The 20,229-nt window shown below is 51.1% G+C and overlaps 1 protein-coding gene across 2 annotated transcripts in view; it reads left to right on the top strand.

Annotated features, from left to right (window-relative positions):
- PRMT8 (protein arginine methyltransferase 8) overlaps positions 1–20,229 on the top strand; it is an 86,587-nt gene that overhangs the window by 16,293 nt on the left and 50,065 nt on the right. The window contains exon 1 of one of the 2 annotated variants that reach the window (XM_005664074.3): positions 13,247–13,763. The exons of the other annotated variant lie outside the window; for it this stretch is intronic. Within the exon in view, the coding sequence (XP_005664131.1) occupies positions 13,737–13,763 (27 nt within the window). The 5' untranslated portion in view covers positions 13,247–13,736. Of the gene's footprint in view, positions 1–13,246; positions 13,764–20,229 lie in introns of those variants that run through there. 2 annotated transcript variants of the gene reach the window in all.

Below are 20,229 nucleotides of genomic sequence, written 5' to 3'. Positions count from 1 at the left end.
TCACTGGGGGGGGGGGGAAACAATGTTTAATAGCGGCTGTTTTAATCCAGTGCATTGCCCCAAGAGAACCTTTCCCTATAGTGTATTATTTTGCAATACTTCATTCAGTGCAATTTTAGGTAATGAATAATCATTGTCATATCAGGTATGGCTTCAGTGATTTCCTCCAAGGAGCCTGGGGTGACTTAGTGCATCTTGGAATCCATTCCTGGGCCCCCAATCCTTAAGGATAAGGAGAAGCCAGGCAGAGGAAGGGGAAGGAGTGATAATAGCTGCCCTTTGGAGAAGGAAGCTCTGAGGGAGGTACACTGTCAAGGTTAAGGAGCTGGCTTCAGGGCCAAAGCTGGCCTCCCAGCCCTGACTGTCCCATATGTCAGGTTGCTGTGTTTATTTCCCAGTCTCTGCTCAACCCATCCTGTCTTTTCTGCTTCCTGCAAGGTGGTCTCTTGTTCCCCCCCACAGAAAGCCAAAGAACTCAGTTTCCTCCGAGGTTCATGCCTGGTGGGCTCAGTGCCAGAGCCCTGGCTGGTCTGGAATGGGGACCCTCCAACTCCCCTTGCCAGGAATGCCAGGGAGCAGATCGGTGTTGGGGTGCAGCTGGCATGTCTGGTGCAGGATGTGGAGCTGCTCATGCAGGGCCCTAGAGCCTTTCCAAGTGCCCAGCTCTTTCACTGGAGATGGCCAGCCGAGCTGGATAAAGGGGTACTCCTGCCCGGGGGGAGGGGGTGCACATGAAATGATGGCTAAGTGAGCTGGAATCTCACATCTGTCCCTCCAATTTGCTTTCCATCCATCTCCACCCTGTGCTCTGCCCCAGAAGTTGAACTGCATTGACCTGAGCTCCCTTCCCCAGATCCTTCAGGCTGCTGCCTGGCTGAGGTCCACGGGTGGCGGCACCTATAGGAGCACCAGCCAATCCCGAGTGGGGAGTGATGTCAGAGCAGTTATCCCTCCAACTCCTTCCCTGCAGGGTCACTGTCCACTCCCCCACCCACCCTCCCCCGAACTGAAGCTGTCACATGACCTTGCACATGGCTCTCACCACCCGTGGGCTCCCGTGACTTCTCTCCTCTTGTGCCCTGACACCCAGAGACCGCTGTGGAGTCCTCTAACCAGTCCCTGGGCTCTGCCACTGGGACTTCCACTAAGCTGCTCTTACAAACAGAAATACCTGACGGCGTTGACCCAGCACTCCCTATGCCCCGAGCATCCTCCAAAGCGCTTTCAGTGGATAATCTCTTCTAATTCTGAATAGTCCTGTGAGTAGACACTATTGAGTCTACACATGAGGGAACCGAGACTCAGAAATGTTCAGGGAATTTCCCAGGGTCACGGAGCTGGGAGGTGGCAGATGCTGGTTCTGAAAAAGAGCAGTCCTCTCCTAGAGCCCAAGCTCCTACGGGTTACCAAGGCGATCCCTGGACCAGCCATATCTGCATCATCTGGGAATTTGCAGACCTACTGAGTCAGAGGCTCAGGATGTGGGGCCTGCAGCGCCCTCTCCAGGAGTGGGATGACCACTCATGTTTCAGAACCACTGCTCTGCACTGACCCTCACCCATGCCCTGGGTACCTCAGCCCCCATCACTCTCCTCCATTGAAGCTCTCTCAGTAGCCTTGAGCATGGCGTGGCTGGCCTGGTGAGGCTGGCTCCCTCCTCTGCCTGCTCTGGGAAACAGGCTGCCTTCAGCATCTGGCAGTGCCCTTGCCTCTTTCTATTTTCTGTGTTTGGTGACAGTGACCAGCCAGAAGCCTGGGATCTCCTCAGGGCTGGCTTCACAGGGCTCCGTATCTACTTTTCCAGGCTTGTCTTTCACGGATCTTCTCCTTTTTTCTGGGTCTCCGCTCCCCAGTTGTGAACACAGTGCTGACAAGTGGCAGGCAGACATGGGCCAGACCTCCCCATGGAGCTGTTTCCTCTGGCCTCGTGGTCCCTGCTCACCTGCTGGGATGTCAACACCTCCAGTCGCTCTGCAGGGGCACGCCACCTGCCTGGTCTCTGCGCCCGTGCCTGTTTGACCCATAGTCTCGAATCCTCTTTCTGTGGATGGGATCCAAGGCTAGAGAGGGAACAGGTTGATCAAGGATGCACAGCGGGTCGATGGCAAAGATGGAGCTGAAAAAAGCTCAGCCACTGTCCTGCTATGGGCCCCCTCCCGTTGCGTGGTCCTGGCTCTGGCCTGATGGTCACCGCACACCCCTGAACCTTCGCCAGCTGCCCAGTTAGAAACTTTCCTCTTCAAGATCTTTTTCCAGACCTGCGTGAAGGACTCATTTTTGTCAGCTTGTCAGAGATGGGGTCCAGGGTGGGCTGATTCATGAAAGGGACAGATGTTTGTGACCCGTGGGGGAAAATGACTGGGTGCTTAGGGGAGTCCAGAAGCTACCCTGTGGGGCGTGAAAGGGGTGCCTTTGACTTTGTCTGGGATGGGGCTGTCAGGACCCGCCTCCTGTCCCTCAGGGTCTCGGCCTGGGAGCAGCACCGCCCCTCACGAGTCTGACTGCCATTCTTCCAATTTCTAACTCCATGACCTTGAACCAGTGGCTTACTCTCTCCCAGCCTCACTTTCCTTATCTGTGGAGAGAGGATCATCTAGTCTTTCTTTGAGAGATTGGGGAGAAGGTTCGATGAGTCAAGATGCACTTGGCATGGGGCCAGATGGCGGCTCCTGTTTGGTTGCGGTGGTGGGCACTGCCCGGAAGAGTAGGAGGCCGACCTGCTCTGGAAGAGTCCAGAAAAGCAGACCTTACCCAATTGCTGAGGTTAGGTCCACCGGGAGCTGAGACGATGTGTGTGCTCCAGTCACCTGGGAAGATGCTGGGGCTGGGCGTGGAGGCCCTGAGCTGTGATGTTGAGGACCTGGGGGAAGCCCCTTGGACCCCTTAAACCTCAGTCTCCTCTGTAGGGCGGTTTTTCCATCCATCCATGCATTCGGTCGGTTGTTCCTTCAAGCATTTCCTGAGGACGCAGGATATGGCAGCCCCTGGCTGTGCATTCTATGCGCCCTGGGGATGCAAATGAGAGCAAGAAACAGCCTTGGCTTTGAGGGGCTTATGCTCTGGTGGTGGTGGTGGTGGTGGTGGTGGAGCTTGGACAGGATCTAGCCTCAGTCCTGTATCATAAAGACAGTGGGGTAGGGAGGCCAGGGAGCTGTTGGGGCAAAGGACAAGACTTGCACTTGAAAATGAGACCCCATCATTTACTAAAACTTCAACGCAGGAAGAAGAGAGGCAAAGGAGTGACCCCCGAAAGCCACGTGCTCCAGTCCCTTCATTTCTTAGCCTTTCTTTGTGCATCAGAACCACAGGTTTCCTTTTTCATGGTCCTCGTGGTTGCATAGGAGCCAGAATTCCAGGACCCTTGGGCAGGAAGGGAAGTCCTTTGACAACTACTAAGAGATCTAGGGACCCTCTGATTAGCTCACAGGCCATCCATAGGAAGGAGCCTGGCAGAGTGCCGAGGGGCTGACATTCCTTTGAGATGTACTTTTAAGGGGCAGATTGCCCGATTCTTTCAGGAAGACCTTTGACTTGGCGGAGAAGGGGAGGCAAGTGGACTTGCTGTAGGGAACTGAGTCTGAGCCTCCTCGGAGACTCGCTGGAGAGCTCAAGTGTGGCTGTGGGTGAGGACCTGGCAGCAGAGAGGGAAGGGCTGGTGATTCTAGGCAGAGAGGGATAGCAGGAGCCAAGGGAGTAGGCACAGTGCATTAGAGGGACACAGAGAGGGGGCAGTGGGACAGGAGCAGCATCTGAGGGGGGACTCTGGGAGAGGCAGGGCTCGGATCACTGTGGGGAATGGAGGATGGTAAGCCCGCTAATGCTAATGGACTTTGTAAGGACCCTGGGAGCTTTGGTTGACACTTTGGCCTCATGGACAAAGCACCCTGCTTCCTGGCTCTGTAGTGCTAACTTCCTTCGAGAGAAATCTGGACAGCACAGGCTGCTCCTGTGGGGAGCATCTTAGAGACAGCATGTCAAGCGTGCACAGGTGGGGAGATGCCCCCTTCGCCTGTGCCCTGGGGGGTTCTCTGGGATGGAGCCACCTGATGCAGGATGAGGGCACGCTTCCAGGACTGTCACCCAGATGCACTCTCACTGGGCTTTCCAGCACTTTCCTTGGCCTGGGTCCCCCAGGCCCCTTGTTAAGGGAATCATTCCTTCCTTCCTTCATTTGTGCATTCATTCACACCTGCAACAAAGGTTTCTTGAACACCCACTCAGTGTCAGGCGTGGTTTAGAGCCTGGTGCTGCCTGCCTGCATGGAGCTTTCATTTTAGAAGGCAGACAGACCTAAACAAGTATGTGGGCTTGTGTCAAGTACTGACAAGAGTTCTGGGAGTTCCCATTGTGGCCCAGTGGAAACGAATCTGACTAGTATCCATGACGACACAGGTTCAATCCTTGGCCTTGCTTAGTGGGTGAAAGGATCCGGCATTGCTGTGAGCTGTGGTGTGGGTCACAGACACGGCTCAGATCCTGCGTTGCTGTGGCTCTGGCATAGGCTGGTGGCTACAGCTCCGATTGGACCCCTAGCCTGGGAACCTCCATATACCACAGGAGCCACCCTAAAAAGACAAAAAAAGAAAAAGAAAAAAGAGTTCTGAAGAAAAATAGAGCAGGTCAGGGAATGGGAAATGACAGAGGTGGAGCTGTTGGCAGACAGGGTGGTTGGGGAGGCCACTCTGCAAAGGTGACCCGTGAACAGACCTGAACGAGGTGCAAGAGTGACCCCTCCAATATAGGGGCAACAGCTGGTGCGAAGTCCTTGGGCAGGAACGAGTTTGGGGGCGTCCAAGGAGTGGAATGAAGGCTGGGCTGACAGAGACCAGGGAGGCTGCAGTGCCTTGTCGGTGTGGAGAGGATGCAGGGGTTCGGAGATAAAAGTTTAGCACCCCAGAACTCGGAGTGGGTGGCAGCTGGACCCTGGCTTCCCTCTCTTTAGCATGCGGCCTCCCCTCTGCCAGGTAAGACCTTCCCCAGGCCCGGACCCCACAGCCATTCCCTGGGAAAATGGCCTCTTGACTTATCTTTGTCCTCTCTCTGGTCACTATTGAAACAGATTCTCTTCCTTCGCTGGGGAGTGAAGGCACCTGGTTAGTGACTTCACGCTAAGGCTTTAATTTGACAAGTAAACGTCCCACGTGTTGTTCTTACCGCCCTCCCCACTAAGCCTTTGATTCAGGAATTTTGAAAGGGATGGTAGAGACAGAATAGGAAATGCTGCATCCGGAGTTCAGAGGCTTCAAGTCCAAGGACTGCTTCTTTTAGTGGTTTTCAAACCACCAAACAAATCCCTGTTTGGATTAATAGAAATCCGTCTATTTCTCCTTGCAGTTCTAGCCACTTTTTCCCCCTCGAGCTTTCCTTGATTGTGGTCAAATATTCATAAAACTTACTTATCCTAACCATTTTTAAGCATGCAGCTCAGTGGTATTAAGTATATTTATATTGGTGTGCAACCATCACTACTCTTCCGTTTCCAGAACTCCGTCTGGCAAATTGGAAAGTCTATACCCGGTAAACTGTTCTCCCCTCGCTCCAGCCTCTGGCAACCACCACTCTACTTTTTGTCTCTATGGATACGACTAATCTAAGTTCCTCATACAGTGGAATTGTACAGTATTTATCTTTTCGTGACTGGCTTATCTCACTTAGCATAATGTCCTCAAAGTTCATCCAGGTTGCAGCCTGTGACAGGATTTCCCTCCTTTTTAAGGCTGAATAATATTCTATTGTATGTAGAGACCACATTTTGCTTGTCCATTCATCCACTGATAGACCCCTGGGTTGCTTCCACATTTTAGCTATTGTGAATAATGCTGCTGTGAACATGGATGACAACTCTTTAGGACCCTGTTTTCATGTAGTTTGGATATATACCTAGACATGGAATTGCTGAATCATACGGTAGTTCTATTTTAATTTTTGAGGAAATGCTATACTGTTTTCCATTGTGGCTGCACCATTATACATTCTCAATAAAGGGTTCCAATTTCTCCATTTGCCAACACTTACTTTTTTTTTTTCAATATTTTAGCCATCCTAATGGGTGTGAGGGGGTATCTCCTTATAATTTCAGTTTGCATTTCCTTAATGCTTGGTTCCATCAGTTCTTGCTTCATGTATTTTGCATCTCTTTTATTATGTGAATAAACACTTGAAATTATGTCCTCGAGATGAAGTGACCTCTTGATCATTATGAAGATATCCTCTTTTCCCTGATGTCATTTGCTCTGAAATATACTTCGTCTGATGTTAACATGGCCACTCCAGCTTTCCTTTTATTTGAATGAACGCAATATATATATTTTTATCCTTTTAAAAAACTTATGCTAAAAGTAAGTTTCAAACAGGATGGCATACAGTTTTTGAAAATCTGTTATGATAACCTCTGCTTTTTAATTGAGATGTTTAGACCATTTATAGCTAATGTAATTAAATATAAACATTGTATTGATCCTATAGGATTTAAACCTACCATCTTGCTATTTGCTTCTATATTACTTACCTGTTCTTTGTTACACTTACCCTCTTTTAAGCCTTTTTTGGGAGACAATACTTGAGTATTTCTTAAGATTCCATTTTGTCTTCTTTGCTGGCTTATTATCTGTAACCTTCTGTGCTTTTATAAAGTGGCTGCCTAGAGTTTGTAGTCTGTATGTTGAACTTATCACAGTCTCCCTTCAAGCAATATTGCAGGATCTCAAATGCATCATAAGAATCTAACAACAGTATACTTCCATTCCTTTCCTTCTAGCCCTTGTGCTTCTCCTAGCATATGTTTTGTTCCTACCTATGTTATAATCCTGCATGACATTTTTTAATTTAAACAGTCAGTGATCATGTGAAGAGATTTAAATAATAAGGAAAAGGTCTTTTATGTCTATCCACATAGTTATCTTTTCCAGAGCACTTCTTTCCTGGTGTGGATCCAGATTTCCACCCGGTATCATTTTCTTTCTGCCCAAAGGATGTCCTTTAACATTTCTTACTGTGTAGACCTGTGGATAATGAACTCTTTCAGCTTTTGTAGGTCTCAAAAAATCTGTACTTTGCCTTTATTTTTGAAAGATATTTCCACTAGGTATAAAATTCCAGGTTGGGATTTTTTTCCTCCCTCTCTATGTTTAAAGGTGGTGCTGCCCTGTCTTCCTGTGTTGTCTCTTATAATAAGTTGGCTGTCATTATTATATTAATTCCTGCTTATGTAAAATGTTTGTCCTCCCATTTGCATGCTCTTAAGATTTTCTATTTATTGGTGGTTTTAAACAATTTGATTATGATATAGCTTGGTGGAGGGATTTTTTTCCCCCCTCTTATTTCTTTTCCACAGGGTTTGCTGAGGTTTCTTTTGTTTTGTTTTGTTTTTGTTTTTGTTTTTTGCTTTTTAGAGCCACACCCATGGCATTTGGAGGTCCCCAGGCCAGGGGTTCAACTGGAGCTACAGCTGCTGGCCTACGCCATAGCCACAGCAACATCCGATCCATGCCGAGTCTGCAACCTACACCACAGCTCATGGCAACACCAGATCCTTAACCCACTGAGCGAGGCCAGGGATCGAACCTGCAACCTCACGGTTCCTAGTCAGATTCATTTCCACTACACCACGACAGGAACTCCCTATTGAGCTTTTTGGATCTATAAGTTTATGGGTTTCATCCACTTGAAAAATTTCAGCCACGATTTCAATATTTCTTTAAATATTTTCCTGTTTCTGCTTCCTTTTGGCACTGCAATCAGATATGTGCTAAGTCACTTGAAGTCCTATAGCTCACTGAGGCTCTGTTTAGCTTTTTTTTTTCCCCCTCTGTTTTTTTTTTTTTTTCTTTGTGTTTTATTTTGGGTAGTTTTTATTGCCTGTGTCAGTCTTGTCTTCTATGATGTGTAATCTGCTATTAATCTAATCTAGTGTATTTTTAATCACATATATTTTTTATCTCTAGAAGTTTGAGTCAATTTTTTTCTACCTTCCATGTCTCCACTTAACACAGTTAATCTTTCCTCTAGTTTCTTGGATGTGTGAAATATAGTTACAATAACATTTTAAAAGACTTGTCTACCTATTCTCTCTTCTTTGTCTTTTCTGGGTTGACTTGGATTGATTACAGGCAGCATTCTCCCACTTCTTTGGCAAGCCAGATAATATTTGACTGAATGACAGACTTTGTTGTAATCCAGACCTTGTTGGGTGCTGGGTAGTTTTGGGATATTTTGTATTATTTGGAGAGTTTAAACCATTCAGGGCTTGCTTTTTTTTTTTTTTTTTTTTTTTTTTGGCCATGGCATGCAGCAGTTTGATGTGGGATCTCAGTTCCTAAACCAGGGATTAAACCTGGGTTGCAGTGGTAAAAAACTGCAAATCCTAACCACTAGGCCACCAGGGAACTCCCTAGGTCTTCCTTTTAGGCCAGGGATCAGAGCAGTCCTTAGTCTAGACTAATTTTCTACCACTGATGGGAAAACAACCTTTTCTGAGTATTCATGATTTATGAGGTCTTCCACTCTGGCTTGGGGGTGGGGGAGACAGGAGCCCTCCTGGCCCTGTATGAGTACCACAGAGTAATCCCTTTATCTTGTCAGTGGTTACTTTCCTGGTCTTAGGTGGTTTCTTCACATGCATGATTTGCTCAGTCCAGCTGAGTCTCTCCAGCTCTCCAAAGCCCCCTCTGGTGGAGCTTTCCACCGTCTAGCGCTCTGCCTTTCATGACGCTCCTTGCTGTCCTCATTCCCACCTCTGTCTCTTCCACCAAGGGACCTGCCTCGCTCTGCCCAGGCTCCTGCTCCTACAATACAGCCCAGACACAACAGGAAATAAGCTGGGCCATGATAGGGTTTGCCTTATTTGTTTGTCATCTCTCAGGGATAGAGTTTTTCATTGCCTGAGGTTCAGTGTCTTGAAAACTGTTATTTCATAAGGTTTGTCTGGCTTTTGAACTGATCGTCAGAATTACCTGGGAGTGCCTTGAAAAGTCTGTATTCCTGGGGTCTGTCGCTGGCTAATTCGAGGCTGCCTTTGGAATAGACCTGGGCGGTACTGGGCAGCTGACGTTGTTCCCTATCTAGCTGGAATGTCGGCATTTTCAGTGAACACTTGCTCTGCAGTCTCTGATTAAAGGAGTCATCACTTCTGCTAAGAATCTGGGTTGAAATATATTTCTTTGGCAAAGGGTTTCCTAGGATGGTTGGAAAGTGTCTAGAAGAGCCCATAGAAACCAGAAGAGAATCTGGATTATGCTGACATGGCTTTGGTCTTGGCCAGCAACTTGTGATTTTTCCTTCTGACTTCTAACATAGCTTTATGGCTTGTTTTTCTTCAGCCATGGCTTATTGGACAGGGGATGGGTCCAGAGACTCTGTGAGGGGCCAACTGTTGAGTCCTGACCAGTCCTGCTGCATGGGCTAAATTGGCCATTCAGCTTCTCTGAACCTTGGCACCTTTACCCGCAATTCTGGCCTCGCACCACTTGGGTGTGAACAGCTTGTTCAAAAAGCGTCTATGAATACACTTGAATCTGTACTTGAAGCTACTTGTAGTCTATACAGATGGAATTATGTGGGTTAGTAAATGCACTCTGTATTTGCAAGATATTTTCCTTCTAGAAATCCTGGGAGATAAGACACTTCTCAGTAAAGACGTTTGGAGCACCACTGGGTATTATTCAGATTCTGAGGATTATTCTTCTCAGTTTAGTCTTCCTTCTGGCCACCTCTACCCTCTCAAGGGGGATAAAAAGTCTCCGATTGCTTGGTGGGAAGGAGCCAGGCATAATATATTCATGAAGGGCAGCACTGACCCATTTGAAGTGTAAGGATCCCGTAATTGACACATCTTTTTGAGCCCCAGAGCTGTGCCAAGATTTAAGGGGGAAACAAGGACACATAAGGTCTGGTTACTGCCCTGACGGAACGTGCTTCTTGGTTGTAGAAGCAACACCTACAACGGCAAGACAATTTCCATGAGACCATTTGCCAACGAAAAAAGACAGATTATGACTATTAGCTTTGGGCCAGCAGATGCTGTAGGCATCCAGGACAGGAGCAGAAGCAGCAGGTGTCAGGGGCTCTAGTAAATGACTGACTTTCCGTGATGGCCGTGTTCCTGAAGAGAGCATTTGCAAAATTCTCAGGGAAGCTCTAGAGAAGCAGGGCAGATCAGAGCCTAGGGAGTGGACAGTGTGGAGGGTGAGGGCCAGGGTCAGGTAGGCAGAGGACCAGAGCATGAAGGGCAGCCAAAGCCACCATGTCCAGTGCCAGAGAAGAGCCCAGGGAGTACCCAAAACTAGCATCGGGGCTGGGAGTTCCCGTTGTGGCTTGGTGGGTTAAGAACCTGACTAGTATCCATGAGGATGCAGATTTGGTCCCCGGCCTCTCACAGTGGGTTAAGGATCCAGTGTTGCCATGAGCTGAGGCATAGGTCACGGATGCAGCTCGGATCTGGTGTTGCTGTGGCTGTGGCGTGGGGCAGCAGCTGCAGCTCTGATTTGACCCCTAGTCTGGGAACTTCCATTTGCCACAGGTATGGTCCTAAAAAGGAAAAACATAAAAAAATAATTTAAAAAACCACACACATCCCCCAAATAGCTCAGGGCATAGAGTCAGATGGCCAGAGATGGAAGTCATACTCCTCTACCCCGCTTGAGAATTTCCTCTGAGTCCTTACACACTCCACGCTTATTCATCACGGAAGCCCGTGGAAGAGGCAGGATACCTACCTATTGCTGTTTGGCAGAGGAAGAAACTGAGGACAGGAAAGCTTCGATGGTTTGCATAGTGACCTGAACAGAGGAAAGGAGAACCAAGACCAGGACCCACAGGTCCCCGTGCGTGTGCCCTCTGCCTGACGCCCTCTGCCTCTGTGGTGACCCCAGCTGGGGGCAGAATCACCTGCCCTGTGGGGAACACACAGAGATGATGCGGCCCAAGTCTGGGGAGAAGGCTTAGTCCAACTCCAGGCAAGAGGAGGGTGGGAGAGAAGACGGGCTCTGTCTTTCCTTCTGTCTGTAAAGGAAGCCAAGAACTACCTGGGACATCCTTGCGGTGACAGGAGAAAGAGGCCTCTGTTGGCTCGGGGCGGGGAGGGGGAGGAAGAGGAGGGGATGCATGGGAAGCCTGCATTTTAAGCCCATTAAGGAGGAAGAGCCACGAGCCAAGCATCCAATTAACCTGACATCTCTTGCAACCAAAATATCTGAGGATATAAGAAAAGAATTTAATATGTGAAGACTTGGGAGAAAAGTGACTAATAGCAGGAAAACAGTCCTAGTTTATTTAAAAAAATAGGTCAGGCCCAACACCTCCAATAGATTCCTTCCCAGCAGTTAGGGATCCAGGAGATGGAGGGGGTGCCGTGCGGGTGCAATGCCGTCTTGACGTGAAGCAGGCATGGCTGTTGTGCCTCAGAGAGACGGCCGGGGGCAGCCGGGAAGCACTGTGCACAGCTGCAGAGGGCTGCCCTTGGAGTTGCGCTGCACCATGACCTTGGCCGTGACAGCCAGTTAGGGACTGGCCCGAGGACACCCAGCCCGAAGGTAGCAGTGTTCATACCGAACCCCCGTCCTTTTGCTGTGTGAGCCCAGGTGCTTTCTGGAACCTGTGGCTGCCTGTCCTTCAGGTGTCCTTGACCTGGCTGTGGCGTTGCCTGGGAATCTCAGTAGCATGAGGTAAAGCCAGGATGGCCTCCGAGGGCTGCAGCAGGGGTCCCAGAGGCGCGGAGAAGGCAGGCAGCCGTCCCAGCCCTGCCTGGACGAGGGTTTCAGAGGCAGCCCCGGGGGGGCTTGATCGACGTGCAGACTGGCAGTCCTCACCCACACAGGATCAGATTCTCTTGGTCTGGGAGGGGCTGGACACCCATCCCAAGGTGACTGATGCAGATAGTGATAGCGGAACACTGTCCTCTGTCAGGGTCCCCAGACAGTTTCCTTCAGAACATTAATTTCTAAAGATGTTTCTAGATCTCCCAGGGAAAAAGGCTGCCACAGCAATGAAACTGGTAATACTAGACCCCCTCAGTCCCTCTTGGAGAGTCACGATTCATTTTAACAAATTAAAGGTTTAAAGGAGGGCAGTTAAGAAATCTCTTTACACTTAGCAATATACACATGTATCAAATCATTACATTGTACACCTTAAACTTACATAACGATTTATGTAGATTATATCACGAGAAGGCTGGAAAAGAGAAGTTCCTGCTGTGGCACAGTGGGTTAAGAATCCCACTGCATGGAGTTTCCATGGTGGCGCAGTGGAAATGAATCCAATTAGGAACCATGAGGTTGCGGGTTCTATCCTGGCCCCGCTCAGTGGGTTAAGGATCCGGCGTTGCTGCAGATGCAGCTCGGACCTGGTGTTGCTGTGGCCGTGGCTGTGGCCGGCAGCAACAGCTCCAATGAGACCCCTAGCCTGGGAACCTCCATATGCTGCAGGTGAGGCCCTAAAAAGACAAAAGACCAAAAATAAAATAAAATAAAATAAAATAAAAATCCAACTGCAGCAGCTCGGGTTGCCAAAGAGGTGAGGGTCCCATCCCTGGCCTGGCACAGTGCGTTAAAGGGTCCAGTGTTGCCGCAGCTGTGGCTGGGATTCAGTCCTTGGCCTGGGAACTTCCATATGCTGAGAGTATGGCCATTAAAGAAAAGAAAAGAAAAAGATGGAAAAGAAAAGACATCTCTTTAGCTTTTTTGCCCAAACTTACTTGACAACGAAACCCCTTATTCCAGGAATGTCTATTCCTTGGGAAACAGTGTGGGAAAATGCAGCTCAGACAAGCAGTTCTCAGTCTCTGGGATGCATCAGAATCACGTGGCGGGCTTGTTGGAGCAGACTGCTACACCTCCACCCCGGCCCGAGACTCAGATCCAGTGCTTTCCAGGGAGGCTCAGGAACCTGCCTTTCCTACGAGCTCCCTGGTGATGCTGATGCTATCTATGGTCCAGGGACCACATCGTGAGAGCCTCAGCCCAGGCGCCCTCCTGAAGCTCTGGGGTGAGTGGGAGGATGGGACTGAGAAGGGGCCAGGACCCAGGAGAAGGGGCTTCCAGGGAGCACAGCCAAGGAAGGGGCTTGAGTCTGCAGTAATAAAAAAGCCTGTGAGAGTGGGCTCTGCCAAGATGCCAGAGTTATAGTCAGGGACACTGCAAAACAGAGAGATGCCAGCCGGTGACAGCAGCTGGCACTCCGTGACGTGCATCAGTGTGTGGCCTCACCTCGGGGCAATCTAGAGAGTGTCTGTATCTTTAAATAGCCAACTCTAGGGAGAGGCACGGGGGTGACTGTTGACAAATGGACAAGTCAGGGGGCCACGTCCAGGGAGACGACTCCAGCTTGTAGGACCAGCAGCGTCTGGACCCTCCTCCCCATTTCCGAGACGGGCAGGCTCTGATCCCCAGGGCGAGGAGCAGTGAGCCAGGTCCTGGCATCTGCCCCCGCACCGGGCTTCCTTCTAGGGAGGCTGACGTCAGCAGTGCTTCGCTGGGACCCGGGTGATAGGAAATATGGATGCAGGAGAGCAGGCGGAAAGGGGGACCCGGGCTGTCTGTGGCCAAAGTCAGACCTGAAAGCTGTGTGTCTGCAGTGTGGTCGTGGGGACAGGAGCACCCCAGGTGCCCGTCCCAGCCATGCCTGCCTTGCTGCCGGCGGACACCCACCCTTAGAACGGTTCCCCTTTCAGTTGAGCCCTGGGCCTACTAAAGGCAGATAGATGGTGCCAGACCCGCTAGCTCCTGGTTACTCCTGATGACATGGACCCCGGTCAAGATCACAGTCTTGTGAGTAAACAGGGACGGAGAAAAGTGTGGTGAGGGTTTGAGGGTGATCCCAGGGTGGGGGGCTTGGGGGAGAAGGCAAAGGCTGCTGCGGAGGAAGACGCAGTGAGACTGGCTGGCAGCCCTTCGGCCCCCACGACTTCCTCTGCTCCCCTGCGGCGCCCCACCCCCTGCAGTCCTCTTTCTGTCCCTCTGCTGGGCCTCAGGCTGGGCAGGCTGCCGCTGAGGACAGACTCAGGTTAGAAAAAGCTCTCTTGACATTTGGAGACGGAGCAGGATTTGGCTTCTCCGGTGGAGCCTTTTGTTCTCAGGAAAACCGTCTGCAGAGCTTGGGCTGGTGCCAGTGACAGCCATTTATAGCCCCATGGGCTTGGGGTGGCTTCAGCTGCCTGGTGCAGAGAGTGCTGGCTTCTCCCTGCCCCGGGCTGCCTGCCTTCCCCTTGTATCCCCTTCATTCCACTCTCCCCTTAAAGCCCCTCCCTCCTCTCCCCACCCCTCCCTGATTTTCTTGGGGGTTCCTGTTCTAGACTGGCTTATGTGACCCTGAGCACATTCCCTTCCTCATGTGGACCTCAGCTTCCTACAGACTGGAGCCCAGCGGTCCCCCCCTTTAGAACTCAGACACCTCCGATAGGTGCCCACCTGTGCCATCCTCCACTGAGGCATCGCCCTCTGTTTCCGCTTTGCTTTTGACCCTCTTTCAAATGGCCAGGGCTTCCTGCCTGGGCCGGCTTTGCCTCCTGCTTCTGAGCACAGGGCCTGGCTCCTAACAGAAGCTGTCAAGCTCGGTGGGTCCAAACACAGTGTCAGGATCAAGAGCAGGGTTTTGCTGTCCGACAGATGATAGTTCCCATCTTGGCTCTGTTGCTTGCTAGCTCTGGGCTTTGAATGAATTTTTTGAGCTTCAGTTTCCTTGTCTGTATATTTCAGTACCTCATTCATTGAGTTATTATGAGGATTTTATGAGATGATATTTGTGAAGGGTTTAGCACAGTTCCTGGCACACAGTGGGCCCACAGTCCCTGTCAGGGACCATCACCATCATCACGGCCACCAGCATCACCATCACCAACACGGGGCAGCATCATCACCACCATCGCCACCATCCCCATCATCAGCATCACCATCACCAACATGCGCCTCATCACCACCATCCCCATCATCACCAACATGCGCCTTATCACCACCATCAGCATCACCACCATCCCCATCATCAGCATCACCATCATCAGCATCACCACTATCCCCACCATCAGCACCAACATCAGCATCACCAACATCAGCATCACCACCATCCCCATCATCAGCATCACCATCATCAGCATCACCACCATCCCCATCATCAGCATCACCATCAGCACCAACATGCGCCTCATCACCACCACCATCACCATCGCCAACATCAGCATCCTCACCATCCCCATCACCAACATCCGCAGCAGCATCACCACCATAATTATCATCACCATCATCACCATCATCTTCCTCATCTACCTTCATTTTCTGGTGGAAGTGGGGTTAGGTAAAAAATGCTGTCCCTGAATCCCCAACCCTGTCCGTGGACATCCCACCCGTCGAGGACCAGCTGGACACCACTTCTTCAGGGAGCCATCGTCTGGTCTCCAGCTTTGGTGTTTCACAGCCCTTTAGCTCATCTCAGCATTTAGGGACCCAGGCCCGTTCACTGCCGTGGAATGGGCCAGACTAGGAAGAACGCAAGTGATGTACTGGGGAGGAACACAGCTGACGATCCCCCGGGATAGGCCATTTAGTCTGGTCACAGCGTCTGAAGAGTCCGGATCAGCAGCTGACACTAAGAATAGAAGACAGAGTCACAAATCCTATCAGGGGAAGGTGACCCTGAGCAGATGGGGAGCAGGCAGCCCTGGGAGACCTTTCGCAAGAGCAGCACTCTGACCCCTGGGCCCTGGAGAGGAGAGGGCAGGGCAGGGCAGGGCTGGAGACACTGGGACCCGGCAGGACTGGAAGTCCATGGCAATGTGAGCACACACTAAGGGCTAGGGATTTGGGCCCAGAGAGCAGATGGGAGCTCTGGTGGCTGCTGCTAGGGCGACTTTATAAAGCGAATCTTCCTCTGTCATCTGCTGGAGTCTGAAGGGTCTCCGGCTCCCACTAGAGAGAGTCTTTGAGGGCAGCGTTCCTGGGTGTCTGTTTCCTCCACGGGACCATGTAGTGCTCGCTGCTACCGACATTCAGTAGGTGTTTGCAGAAGGAGAGGCACCAGCCCTGGGACTGATGCACGGGGAGCATGGCTGTTTCCCACCCCAGGCCCAACCTCCTGGGATAGGGCACCCTGCTGGCCGATGGGCAGGGCCCAAGTCTCCTCTGCAGGAGGCCCAGCTGGGCTGACAGCCTTCCGTGCCAGAGCCTGGGCCACAGCCCCCTCTTTGTCCCAATGACCTGTGGTTGTTGAGGTGAGTGGTCCCCGAACCTACCTTTGCCTTGTGATGCAGTGGGTGCTGGGCGGAGGGCACTTTGTAAATTGTCTGCTGGGGAAAGAGTCTTGGGGAGCCGCATAGAAGGGACCTTGGCTTCCAAGTTGAATGGAGCTCAGGAGTGCAGGAGGCCCCCCCTGACCTTGACTGTGCAAGATCCTGGGCCAGCTGGGACATTTTCTCTCCTTAATGTATTTAAATGGAGTCGAGATTGGGGTCAGCTTCGTGCACAGAGCCTCTCCCAGCTTTAGAGTGGCCACACAACTTCCTGAACGTGGCATCCTCTTGGATACCCGAGGCTGGATGGAGGGTGGCTTTGTTCTGGTGCCCTTGTTCAGTCACTGGAGCACAGTGCTTGGGTCACACGTCCTTGGGGCAGGGGCAGTTGCAGAACTGGAAGCATGAGGACACATCTTCCCAGCCTCTCCCGCTGGGTCCCCGGAGGCCTCCAAGGTCTGCAGAGGAGAATGCGTCCTGCTTCTCTCCCTGCCCCGTCCTCACCTTCCTCTACCCCTTCCCCGCGGCCTCTCCTGCGTCAAGCCCTCCTCCCCTCTCTGCACCTGCTTTCCAAATCCGGAGAGCTGGCCTCAGCTTCCCATCCCAGGTCTGCACCCACATTTCCTCTTCTTTTCCAATAGTACTACTTTCGGCTACACACAGAAGTGGGACTTGTTAATGGCAGACGTTAAAAAATATATATTAACAAGCCCAAGGAAGGAAAGAATTAACCGATTCACAGCCCAACACCACGGATTCCACTGCCTTCCCCAAGCCTCGCCGGCAGGGAGAGCATTCCGTTCTTAAATGAGATCACGCCGTCTCCTTTCCTCCTTCGGGGTCTCCTCAACGCACAGTTTGTCACGATCATATTTCTGTCATTAAACACTCTGCCGTGACATACGAAATGGGTGTGTCGCCTCCAGTGTGGACGCACCGCAGTTCGTACAATCACTTCTGTTTCGCGGAAACTCCAGGTTGCCTCTTATTTTCTGCCATGGTGAATAGCGCTGTCATGAAATTCTTACAGCTACCCGTTTACAATTATCCATGATTTTTTTCTTAGGGTACAGTTCCAAAAAATGGAATTGCTGGCTTTAAGGATTTGTGCTTTTTAATGCATTTCACTAGATGTATATGAAAGCACCTATTCTTTTGCAACCTTTACAACTGCAATTTTAGTCTTTTGGGGGGGGGAGTTGGCGTCTTTGGTATTTGAAAGTTCTAACATTTTTGTTTTCATTTGACGTTACTCATTTCTAGAGAAGTTAACTCTTTTCACAGCTTGTTGATTTGCCTTTTATGTTTGTCCTCACGTGAATTCACAGTTCAACGCTCTGTCCAAGGTGAGACTGGAGATGCTTCTCTTGTTCCGGTTGGTTTGCAAAGCCACTCTCCTGCTCAGGGTATTAACCTCTGTCTGCCGTGTGTGTTACAAGTGTAATTCTCAGCTGACCATTGACCGTTCAGCTGGGTCTATGGTATTTACCAGCTAGGGCGGCACCTCCGTCTGCCTGCTGGACACCTTTCCTTCTGCGATGCAGTGAGACCTCCACCTTCACATCGGGACTGAAGTTCATTCTTTTCCCCACCCCAGCCGGCTCTTCCCGCTGACTTGCTCATTTCTGCTAATGTCACCACCACCTTCCTAGTCACCCAGGCTGGAAATGCTGAAATCATCTTGGATTCCAACTTCTCTCTTCTCCCCTACGTTCCGCCAGTTGCCAACTCCTGTGGATTCTATTTCTGCGATTTCTCTGGCAGGCGGCCCCTCTGACACCGCCGTGGTTCAGCATCTCATTATCTCTTGACTGGACTTTGGAACTGGCCGCCCCAGTCCCGGGGCCCCCCTCTTCCTTCCTCTGCACTCCCTTGCAGGCTGCCACCACATCAGTCGTGCTCCTGGAGAGCTCAGATGTAGAACTCCCTGCTTACAAACTGCCAACAGCTCCCCCTTGTCCTGTATTTAATGACACCATCTTAGCCTGGCCTTAATTTCCTTTCAGCCGAATCTCTCCAAATCCCAGCCAAGTTCCAAACGAGCTCACAGTCTTCCCACCCTTTTCCTTTTTGCTGAAACCATGCCCTCCTAGAATGCCCTCCTGCCCCATCACTGTCTCCCCAAATCCACAGAGAAAGCTCCCACTACCCCACCGCCAGCGACCCCAGCTAACTCTACAGCCAAGTGACTTCTCTCTCCTTGGAAATCCCAGAGAAATTTGCTTGAGTTTCTCTTGTAAAGCAAATCTTCCTCCATCATCCTCTGGAGCCTCAGGGGTCTCTGGCTCCCACTAGAGAGAGTCTTTGAGGGCAGCGTTCCTGGGTGTCTGTTTCCTCCACGGGACCCCGCAGTGCTCACTGCTACCGATGTTTGGTAGGTGTTTGCAGAAGGAGAGGCACCAGCCCTGGGAGTGATGCACGGGGAACATGGCTGTTTCCCACCCCAGGCCCAGCCTCCTGGGACAGGGCACCCTGTTGGCCGATGGGCAGGACCCAAGTCTCCTCTGCAGGAGGCCCAGCTGGGCTGACAGCCTACCCCCTCTCTCTCCCGACGATCTGTGGTTATTGAGGGGAAGGCCTCCCCCCAGTCCATCTGTCCTTTGCCCTGTGATGCAGTGTGTGCTGGGCGTTGGGCACTTTGTTAAGTTGGCTGCAGGAGAGAGAGTCTTGGGAAGCCTGGTGGAAGGGACCTTGGCCTCTGAGTTGAATGGAGCTCAGGGGTGCAGGAGGCCCCTGCGACCTTGACCATGTAGGAGCCTGGACCAACTGCAACTTTTTCTCTCCTTAATGTATTTAAATGGAGTCAAGATTGGGGTCAGCTTCGTGCACAGAGCCTCCTCCAGCTTTAGAGGTGACTCTGCAGCCAGCACGGGAGTGTGCAATTGACACAGTCTATTTTTAGCCTCCCTGAGACCGTGACCAACATCCCAAGCTGAGGGTGGGCACACCTGCTGCATTCTAATGAGGCCGCCCGGGTGCCTCTGCTGCCAGACAGCCTGGGATCGCACCGACCTGGAATCTGATGTTGCTAAACTGGGAAGCCTGCTTATTTCCCAGAGGCTGTAGCCTAGATACACTGGGAAAACGAGAGCCTCGGCGTCCCTACAGCTCGCCCCCCTCCAGCCCGGGACCCAGGTAGTCTCATTACTCAGACTGCTTGATCTCTCTCTGTCCTAGGACTCTCAGTGTCCCTTGCTAGAAAGGAGATAGCAAGTCTGCGCTGACCCAGCTCACAGATGAGCAAACTGAGGCAGAGAATTGGAACATGTTAACGTACTCTGAATGCTACAACTATGGCAGATGATGGTGATGATACTAATAGAGCACTTATTACTGCATGTCCAAAAGTGTTCTGAACTCTTCTCTTTTTCTTTTTTCTTTCTTTGCTTTTAAGGCTGCACCTGCAGCACATGGAAGTTCCCAGGCGAGGGATCAAATCAGAGCTGCAGTTGCCGGCCTACACCACAGCCACAGCAACGCCAGACCCGAGCTACATCTGCGACCTACACCGAAGCTTGTAGCAACGCCTGATCCTTTAACCCACTGAGTGAGGCCAGGGATCAAACCCACATCCTCTTGGACACTAGTTGGGTTCATGATCTACTGAGCCACGACGGGAACTCCTGAACTCTTTATATATAGTAACTCGTCACTTACAAATAGATTTTTAAGAATTCCGCCCCCTTAAGGCCCTTCCTCTGCTGTGCACATCTGCATCGCCCCCACTTCAGGGAAAGACATTTCTTCTCCTGACAGCAATGCTTCTGTGGTGCAGTCGGAATCCTGAACGTCCAGTCCACGTCCTCTCTTTGCCCGTGGAGGGTGGGGCTGGCTGGTGCTGGGGGCAGTAGTGGGGTGTGGGATCCGGCTGGCTGTGGGGGTTGGGGAACCCAGAAAGGGCAGTAACTGGGAGGGTGGGGGCGGGAGGCTGGCCGTCAGTGGGCATTCGCGGGTCAGAGGAAGCGGACTCTGAAACCAGAGGGACAAGGAAGCAGGTGTGAGAAATCAGCACCCGA

Source organism: Sus scrofa, chromosome 5, assembly GCF_000003025.6.
Source record: "Sus scrofa isolate TJ Tabasco breed Duroc chromosome 5, Sscrofa11.1, whole genome shotgun sequence".
Classification (NCBI taxonomy): Eukaryota; Metazoa; Chordata; class Mammalia; order Artiodactyla; family Suidae; genus Sus; species Sus scrofa.
Note: the sequence above shows the minus strand (reverse complement) of the source record. Positions and strands in the feature narration are given on the sequence as shown.